Raw genomic sequence first — 9,535 nt, 5'->3', positions numbered from 1 at the left:
GTGTGTGTGACATCATGGACATGTGTGTGTGTGTGTGTGTGTGTGTGTGTGTGTGTGTGTGTGTGTGTGACATCATGTGTGTGTGTGTGTGTGTACCTCAGCACTCCAAACTTTGGGAAGCGTATGGAGTTTCTGATGAATACTGTGAAATTGATGGCTTCCACCAAAGCTGGTTCTCTGTAAGAATTACACACGTTTATTTGCACATTCAATATTGCAATACATGACCCAACAGGCTCAAAAACAGCTTTTACCATCAAGCTGTGAAATGCATTCCTCCACCCACAATGTTAACACCTGTAGCTGTAATATTAGGGATGTGCCGATTTCTACTGAAAAAACGTTGCCGATCCCCTCTGGTTGATAGTGTATTTGTTTTTAGTCTGCCAGCTGACAAGCAACTAGCAGCTGATCATGTGTCTTCAAATATAGTACAGAGCCGCTCCTCTAAGCCAGCTGTTCTCAACCTTTTTTCAGTGATGTACCCCCTGTGAACATTTCTTTAATTCAAGTACCCCTAATCAGAGCAAAGCATTTTTGGTTGAAAAAAAGAGATAAAAAAGTAAAATACAGCACTATGTCATCAGTTTCTGATATATTAAATTGTATAACAGTGCAAAATATTGCTCATTTGTAGTGGTCTTTCTTGAACTATTTGGGAAAAAAAGATATAAAAATAACTAAAAACATGTTGAAAAATAAACAAGTGATTCATCCATCCATCCATTTTCTACCGCTTATTCCCTTTCAATAATAAATAAATATTTTTACACATAGAAGTAATCATCAACTTAAAGTGCCCTCTTTGGGGATTGTAATAGAGATCCATCTGGATTCATGAACTTAATTCTGAACATTTCTTCACAAAAAAATAAATCTTTAACATCAATATTTATGGAACATGTCCACAAAAAATCTAGCGTCAACACTGAATATTGCATTGTTGCACATCTTTTCACAGTTTATGAACTTACATTCATATTTTGTTGAAGTTATTCATTAAATATATTTATAAAGGATGTTTGAATTGTTGCTATTTTTAGAATATTTAAAAAAAAAATCTCACATACACCTTGGCATACCTTCAAGTACCCCCAGGGGTACGCGTACCCTCATTTGAGAACCACTGCTCTAAGCTAACAATAATTACCTACATCATAGCAAATAAACTAAATCTCTCGCGATTTATTTATTTATTAATTTGAATTAGGACAATGCATATTCATCAACATAGAGCAACAACGTAAATATGCTGGAGTTAGCAGAATAGCTCATTTTCATCCTTTGTCCTGAGGCAGGTTAATACAGTAAACATTCAACAGGTCATGATACAAAAGAATACATCGATCACAATACATTACACATTACAAGCATACCATAAGCACAAACGATGGATCAAAAAAACAAACAATAAAAACGAGTGAATAATCTAATTGTGCGTGCATGTCTGATTAGTTTTCAACACTGTTTAAGTGCAGTTTTAAATGTTAGATAGGTGTCACAGTTTCTGACATGAACTGGCAGCCTGGCTGTTCCATGACTGATAGACCCCACCATTTGGCCAAATTTAGTCCTGCGCCTTTGTACGGTGCAGTTAAGTACAACATCAAATACTTTGTCATTATCAAATATTTAATAAATGATATATAAATAACTACCTTAGTTTAAATATTGTGTTGATATAGTTAAACTGTCAACACCACTCATCTTAAATACAGTACAGGACAAAAGTTTGGACACACCTTCTCATTCAATGTATTTTCTTTTTTTTCATGACTATTTACAAACCCCGTTTCCATATGAGTTGGGAAATTGTGTTAGATGTAAATAAAAACGGAATGCAATTATTTGCAAATCCTTTTCAACCCATATTCATTTGAGTGCACTACAAAGACAAGATATTTGATGTTCAAACTCATAAACTTAATTTTTTTTTTGCAAATAATCAGTAACTTTAGAATTTGATGCCAGCAACATGTGACAAAGAAGTTAGGAAAGCTGTCAATAAATACTGATAAAGTTGAGGAATGCTCATCAAACACTTATTTGGAACATCCCACAGGTGTGCAGGCCAATTGGGAACAGGTGGGTGCCATGATTGGGTATAAAAGCAGCTTCCATTAAATGCTAAGTAATTCACAAACAAGGATGGGGCGAAGGTCACCAATTTGTAAGCAAATTGTCGAACAGTTTTAGAACAACATTTCTCAACGAGCTATTGCAAAAAATGTAGGGATTTTACCATTTACGGTCCGTAAAATCATCAAAAGGTTTAGAGAATCTGGAGAAATCACTGCACGTAAGCGATGATATTACGGACCTTTGATTTCTCAGGCGGTACTGCATCAAAAACCGACATCAGTGTGTAAAGGATATCACTACATGGGCTCAGGAACACTTCTTAAAACCACTGTCAGTAAGTACAGTTGGTTGCTACATCTGTAAGTGCAAGTTAAAACTATGCTATGCAAAGTAAAACCTATTTATCAACCACACCAAGGAACGCCCCTGGCTTCGCTGGGTCCGAGCTCATCTAAGATGGACTGATGCAAAGTGGAAAAGTGTTCTGTGGTATGACGAGTCCACATTTCAAATTATATTTGGAAACTGTGGACGTGGTGGCCTCCGGAACAACGAGGAAAATAACCATCCGGATTGTTATAGGCGCAAAGTTCAAAAGCCAGCATCTGTGATGGTATGGGGATGTGTTAGTGCCCAAGGCATGGGTAACTTACACATCTGTGAAGGCACCATTAATGCTGAATGGTCCATACAGGTTTTGGAGCAACATATGTTGTCATCCAAGCAACGTTACCATGGACGCCCCTGCTTATTTCAGCAAGAAAATGCCAAGCCACGTGTTACAACAGCGTGGTTTCATACTAAAAGAGTGCGGGTACTTTCCTGGCCCGTCTGCAGTCCAGACCTGTCTCCCATCGAAAATGTGTGGCGCATTATGAAGCGTAAAATACGACAGCGGAGACCCCGGACTGTTGAACGACATAAGCTCTACATAAAACAAGAATGGGAAAGAACTCCAATTTCAAAGCTTCAACAATTAGTTTCCTCAGTTGCCAAACCTTTATTGAGTGTTGTTAAAAGAAAAGATGATGTAACACAGTGGTGAACATGCCCTTTCCCAACTACCTTGGCTCGTGTTGCAGCCATGAAATTCTAAGTTAATTATTATTTGCAGAAAAAAATTAAGTTTATGAGTTTGAACATCAAATATCTTGTCTTTGTAGTGCACTCAACTGAATATAGGTTGAAAAGGATTGACAAATCATTGTATTCCGTTTCTATTTACATCTAACACAATTTCCCAACTCATATGGAAACGGGGTTTGTACATTGTAGATTGTCATTGAAGGCATCAAATGATGAATGAACACATGTGGAGTTATGTACTTAACAAAAAATGGTGACATCACTGAAAACCATTTTTATATTCGAGTTTCTTCAAAATAGCCACCCTTTGCTCTGATTACTGCTTTGCACACTCTTGGCATTCTCTCGATGAGCTTCAAGAGGTAAAGTAAAGTAAAAGTACCAATGATTCTCACACACACACTAGGTGTGGTGAAATTTGTCATCTGCATTCGATCCATCCCCTTATGCACCCCCTGGGAGGTGAGGGGAGCAGTGGGCAGCAGCGGTGTCGCGCCTGGGAATCATTTTATGGTGGTTTAACCCCAAATTCCAACCCTTGATGCTGAGTGCCAAGCAGGGAGGCAACGGATCCCATTTTTTTTTATAGTCTTTGGTATGACTCGGCTGGGGTTTGAACTCCCAACATACCGATCTCAGGGCGGACACTCTAACCTCTAGGCCACTGAGTAGGTAGTCACCTGAATCTGTTTCCCAACAGTCTTGATCCTCTTAAAGCTAATCGAGAGAATGCCAAGAGTGTGCAAAACAGTACATTTTATAATATATACCCTGTTCCTCTATATTTTATTTTACCGTATTTCCTTGAATTGCCGCAGGGCATATAGTATGCTCCTGCCTTGAATTACTGCCGGGTCAAACTCGCTTCGCAAAATAATTAGCGCATGTTTAGTATTACCGCCTGGTCAAACTTGTGACGTCACGAGTGACACTTCTCCTGTCCTCATTTTCAAAATGGAGGAGGCTGATTTCAATACCGGTAATTTGAAATGTTATAAAGGGAAGAAGATTAAGAGCTATTCAGTAGGATTTAAGGCCCAAGATTACATCACACTCAAATGTTTACTGTATGCCTTGGGTAAGTGCTGGAGTGAGAAAAAGTTTTAAAATAATTAGTGCATGCTTACTTTTACCGCATGCCTTTGGTAAGTGCAGGAATGAGAAGAGGTTTTAAATTAATTAGTGCCCCGGCGGCAATTCAAGGAAATACGGTACTTCAATTAACTTGATAATTTACTTAAACGAATAGTAAGAACACACATAATTGTAGGTCATTGTTTTTTGTTTAAGAGAGGCCACTTTGCAGTCTCGGGCCTGCGTTTTATCCTTCCATTGCTAATTCATGAATACTTGAAAGCTGATTTTCGAATTTGTTTAGTCCTCCATATTCATGTTGATGATTAAAGCTATAACAAAGGTCATAGTCCCAATCAAGAGGAATAAAATACGAGCTTTAGAGCATCAAACACATACATGTTTTAGCTACACATACTTATTTTCAAAATCAACATTAAAAATATCCAGGCAAAGTGTTCTGTTGCTTTCTGAGTTCCTGCTGGACCAGTTATGTTTCTTTTTGCCTGGTACCTAATTTATTGACCTTCTGCATGCCATTTGCTGGCCTTCTCAGCATCCTGGGATCACTAAAACTGTTGTGTAATTTACTCTAAAACATGTTGAGTTTGTGATTTGTATTTTTCATGTTTTGCATTGAGTGCCCCATAAATATTTAATTTTGTAGAATATTTTTTCTGAAAAACTAAGTGAAATCCCTTTTAATGTGTCACAACAGAGGAAAGTGCTACTTTGCATTGGAAATCAATAGTGAAAGTAGCCATTAAACTAGAAATGCATGGTCGTAAATGGCCACAATGTATCCCACAGGACATCCTCCAATGCAGGATCTCTCAAACATGACCCAACTAAAAATGTGGTTTCTTCCTCAGAGCCAATCCTACTAAGACATACTGAAATATACAATAAACTACAAACTTTGTAAAAATAAAGAACCTAAGCAACATGAATGTACTCTTACTACCAACGACGCCCCCCAAAAATGAACAGTCTCAACTCTGGGTTTGGCAAACGCTGCTGAAATTATTTATGATCCTGTATTTATAGGTACCTCCAAAAGTTCCACAATAATACCTTTTGTCTTTTAAATGATTTTAAAACTCCACAAAACGGCTGTCAAAGGTGCTGCCGGGGACGATTTTTGGTCTGTACTGTAGCTTGTTACATATTCGCCCCAAGTATAGGCGAATGTGGTCTAAAATCTATATTGTAATACACATTGCAGCCTCCTGATGATATATATCAGAATATATTATTTGGCATGTAAACGATAATAGAACCATTTCAAAATTGGTTACAAAGGCTCACAATTTGGTACAACTTGGCTGCTGACATATTTTGTCATTTCTGTTTGTATTACTTGTCGAAGCTATTATTAATCTACTTGTTAATGTATTGTTATTATCTGGTTACTTTTTGCTGTAACATGTTTCTATCTACACTTCTGTTCCAATGTAATAAACATGTATGCTTCTGTTATTTGGATACTTAACATTAGTTTTGGTCGATACTACAAATGTAGGTATCGATCCAATACCAAGTAGTTACAGAGGCAATAAAAATATTAATACTGATACTTAAAATGTTCAATATCATTGAATGATAAATATTTTGACTACAAATATACTAAGACAAAATAAAAATGGCATTGTATCGATATCAACTCAATATTTACATTATTTCCTAATATTGGTTCTGATTCAAATACTTTGATTTTTGCCCTTAAAGCCCTTGTGAGACTATTTCCTGAGAGTGTAAATAATAAAAACAAAATATGTTTTCATGATAAGAAATATACATCCAACCACTGAAGTATCGATCATATACTGCTTATATACTTGATATTATGACTGTCGATATTTGTATTGATTCTCCCACCTTTGTTTACATTCATGAGCGCTAGCGTGCGGGTAAAATATCCTCCTACGTAGTGTCGTGTAGCTTGTTTTGCTATTCGTCGTCCTCCAGTGATGATGGTACTTGGAGGCAAGGATTGCTGACTTTAAAGTGGCTTTGCACTGTGGAGGGACATTAGGATTAAGAATGCGTTTGTTTGCTTGTTGCCATCAAATTTGCGTAACAGAGCTAGAATGTGTCATTGACATGAATATCATCACGATGTAACATTGGCATTAAAAGCTGTATCGTCGACCTAATGTCTGTCATTTATACCGTATATCATCTATATCACGCAACAATATCCCCCAGCTATTTTCTTTTAAATTGAGTCATTAAAAAATGCAATTTATCATTATATGTATATACTGTATATACGTACCAATGACTCGATTTAAAGATGTTGTTTTGTTCAGATCTGGTTGGTTATTACGATCTTTAATGAACGAAATGTAAGTGCCCCCCTGACATTTTTGTATGAGAAACAAATTCAGCCCAAAAAAATCCAATCTGAGTTTTGTGCAAAAAAACAAATTGTGTCTGCAATGATGGCAAACAAGTGACGATAAATCCAATATATCAAAAATATAGTGCGCATTGGAAGATATTTTTATTACGAATTGCATGATTTTTTTAATTCAGGTGCATTTTTTCACTTTATTGACTATAAATATTGCAAAGCTAATTATAGTGTAGGCGTGGAACTTCACCCTCCTTACCGCTGCACAGCATACTCCTCAATAGGGCACCACGTTTGGATCTCACAGGTTTTAAAGGTGCGGTTGTAATATCGAATGCACCTTCCAGTCCGCCGACCTGTGTGACCAACATAACTAAAAATACAGAAGTTTCTTGAAATACTTCATAATTAAAAATGAAGAGCATACCGTGGCCATCAAAGTCCACCTCTCCTTGGACACAGTCTGAGTCCCTTGAGCAGTTGGCTTTTGCAACCCCAAAATACTGGAACCAAAGAAAAGTGTTTTTACCACATGAAATCATTGAGTTCTACTCTTTGACACAAGGACAGCTACCTCGGCGCAGGTTCCCGGCTTCTGGTCATATGTGACTTCTCGTCTCAGTATTGTACTGATGACATCACCACCCTACAAGAGTGAGGTCACAATAAGATTATGTGAACCTCCAAGATGCAACGTATGTGTGGTATACTGTGGCTTCTGCACCTCTGATGGTCGAACATATTCCACAGTGTCCAGGATTTGATCGCCACGAATCGCTGAGCCTTTCATGCGAGTGTAAACAGAGCTTTCAGGACGTGTTTCGCTCTCTTGGTACGCTTTCTGACTTATGAACACGTACCTTGAGAACACAAACAACAACACTTCTGATGATGATGATAATCATGACACTCTTCTATCATTTCTGTGCATCTGAGACCTGCAACAGCTCCAATCGGCGTCATTATAACAATAACAGATGACAAAAAATTTAGAAAATGTTTAAATAGTGCAAATAATATCTCATTGTCTGGCGTTTTGTGTTGTTAATTGTGTTGCATGCAATCAGAAAATGATTATTACACAATTATAAAGCTTACCAGACAAAGTAGGTGATGACAATAAACTGAACTCCTCTGTATATGACTCCAAGAGTTGTGTTTTTAACCACCATGATCTTTGGGGTCTCATAATCCCAGAAACCAAGAAAATAGTCTTTTAAAAATGCAAGGAATCCCATAATTGATTTATAAAATACCTTCTCGCCGAAAATTTGATTTGATGTCTTTAAATTTCCATTGATATATTCCTCTACGTTCTCTGCCTCTCCACCCTGCTCCAGTCTGCATGTCCTTCATGCATCACTGTGCTTAGCCCAACCAGAACATATGAGGGGGTGGGGCTACATTGCAGTGTATAGATAGATCTATTGTACTTTAACCTGATGGTCTCTTTGTTTAGGTCATTTTAGTCTGGAGCTCATTTTTTTCAAATATTTCCTATATGCACTTTGATATTTCTAATCAATAATTAACAATATTTAATTCATGAAATCTAGTAAATTGTCACACAAGCATGAACTCACACATAAGCAGTAATTGCACAAACCATTGTAATATGAAAACGTAACTAAATATATTATATCAATGTTATATTAAAGGTATTTCAGAGCCCAAAAAAAGTATGCGGGCTATAGAGCGTTTTCTATTCGGGCTCCAGTACACTGGAATGCCCTCCCGGTAACAATTAGAGATTCTACCTCAGTAGAAGCATTTAAGTCCCATCTTAAAACTATTTTGTATACTCTAGCCCCCCTATAAAACATTCTTTTTAGACTAGTTGATCTTCCGTCTCTTTTCTGCTCTGCCCCCCTCTCCTGCGTGGAGAGGTTATTAGGTGACCACAGATGACCCGCTAGCTGTTCAAAGTTAGGACCCGGGGTGGACCACTCATCTGTGCATCAGTTTATGATGTCTCTGCAATGCTGGCCTGTCTCCACTCAAGATGATCTCCTGCTGACCCCACTATGGACTGGACTCTCACACTATTAACTGGATCCACTTGACGTCCATTGCACCGGTCGCCCAGGGGTGTGGGGTCCCCACATCTGCTGTCCCCTACAAGGTTATCCCATTGGGTCGAGTTTTTTCCTGTCCTGTTGTGGGATCTGAGCCGAGGATGTCATTGTGGCTCGTGCAGCCCTTTGAGACACTCGTGATTTAGGGCTCTACAAATAAAGTTTGATTGATTGATTGATATTTTCGCACCGGTTATATCAGATTTTGAAAACACTGTATTTTGACATAGCTTATCAATCAATCAATAAATGTTTACTTATATAGCCCTAAATCACTAGTGTCTCAAAGGGCTGCACAAACCACTACGACATCCTCGGTAGGCCCACATAAGGGCAAAGAAAACTCACACCCAGTGGGACATCGGTGACAATAATGACCCAGTGGGACGTCGGTGACAATGATGACTATGAGAACCTTGGAGAGGAGGAAAGCAATGGATGTCGAGCGGGTCTAACATGATACTGTGAAAGTTCAATCCATAATGGATCCAACACAGTCGCGAGAGTCCAGTCCAAAGCGGATCCAACACAGCAGCGAGAGTCCCGTTCATAGCGGAGCCAGCAGGAAACCATCCCAAGCGGATGCGGATCAGCAGCGCAGAGATGTCCCCAGCCGATACACAGGCAAGCAGTACATGGCCACCGGATCGGACCGGACCCCCTCCACAAGGGAGAGTGGGACATAGAAGAAAAAGAAAAGAAACGGCAGATCAACTGGTCTAAAAAGGGAGTCTATTTAAAGTATATAGTATATCATTACAATGATTTACAGTGTTGGGACTAACGCATTACAAACATTTCTACATGATGCATTAATGCGTTATTTTACGTTATTTTTTTTATGTAATATTGACTAGAAACA

General features: G+C 38.2%; 1 protein-coding gene across 1 annotated transcript in view; it reads right to left on the bottom strand.

Annotated features, from left to right (window-relative positions):
• The window catches only part of LOC133556914 (P2X purinoceptor 2-like), an 11,177-nt gene extending 3,254 nt beyond the window's left edge, over nt 1–7,923 (bottom strand). Inside the window, exons 1-6 of the mRNA XM_061907266.1 lie at nt 7,697–7,923; nt 7,323–7,458; nt 7,173–7,244; nt 7,026–7,101; nt 6,858–6,954; nt 97–177 (exon numbers count right to left, since the gene is read on the bottom strand). Of these exons, the coding sequence (XP_061763250.1) occupies nt 97–177; nt 6,858–6,954; nt 7,026–7,101; nt 7,173–7,244; nt 7,323–7,458; nt 7,697–7,836 (602 nt within the window). The 5' untranslated portion in view covers nt 7,837–7,923. The remainder of the gene's footprint in view (nt 1–96; nt 178–6,857; nt 6,955–7,025; nt 7,102–7,172; nt 7,245–7,322; nt 7,459–7,696) is intronic.
• Between the last annotated feature and the right edge of the window lie 1,612 nt (nt 7,924–9,535).

Source organism: Nerophis ophidion, linkage group LG07 (genome assembly GCF_033978795.1).
Source record: "Nerophis ophidion isolate RoL-2023_Sa linkage group LG07, RoL_Noph_v1.0, whole genome shotgun sequence".
NCBI classification, from domain to species: domain Eukaryota; kingdom Metazoa; phylum Chordata; class Actinopteri; order Syngnathiformes; family Syngnathidae; genus Nerophis; species Nerophis ophidion.
Note: the sequence above shows the minus strand (reverse complement) of the source record. Positions and strands in the feature narration are given on the sequence as shown.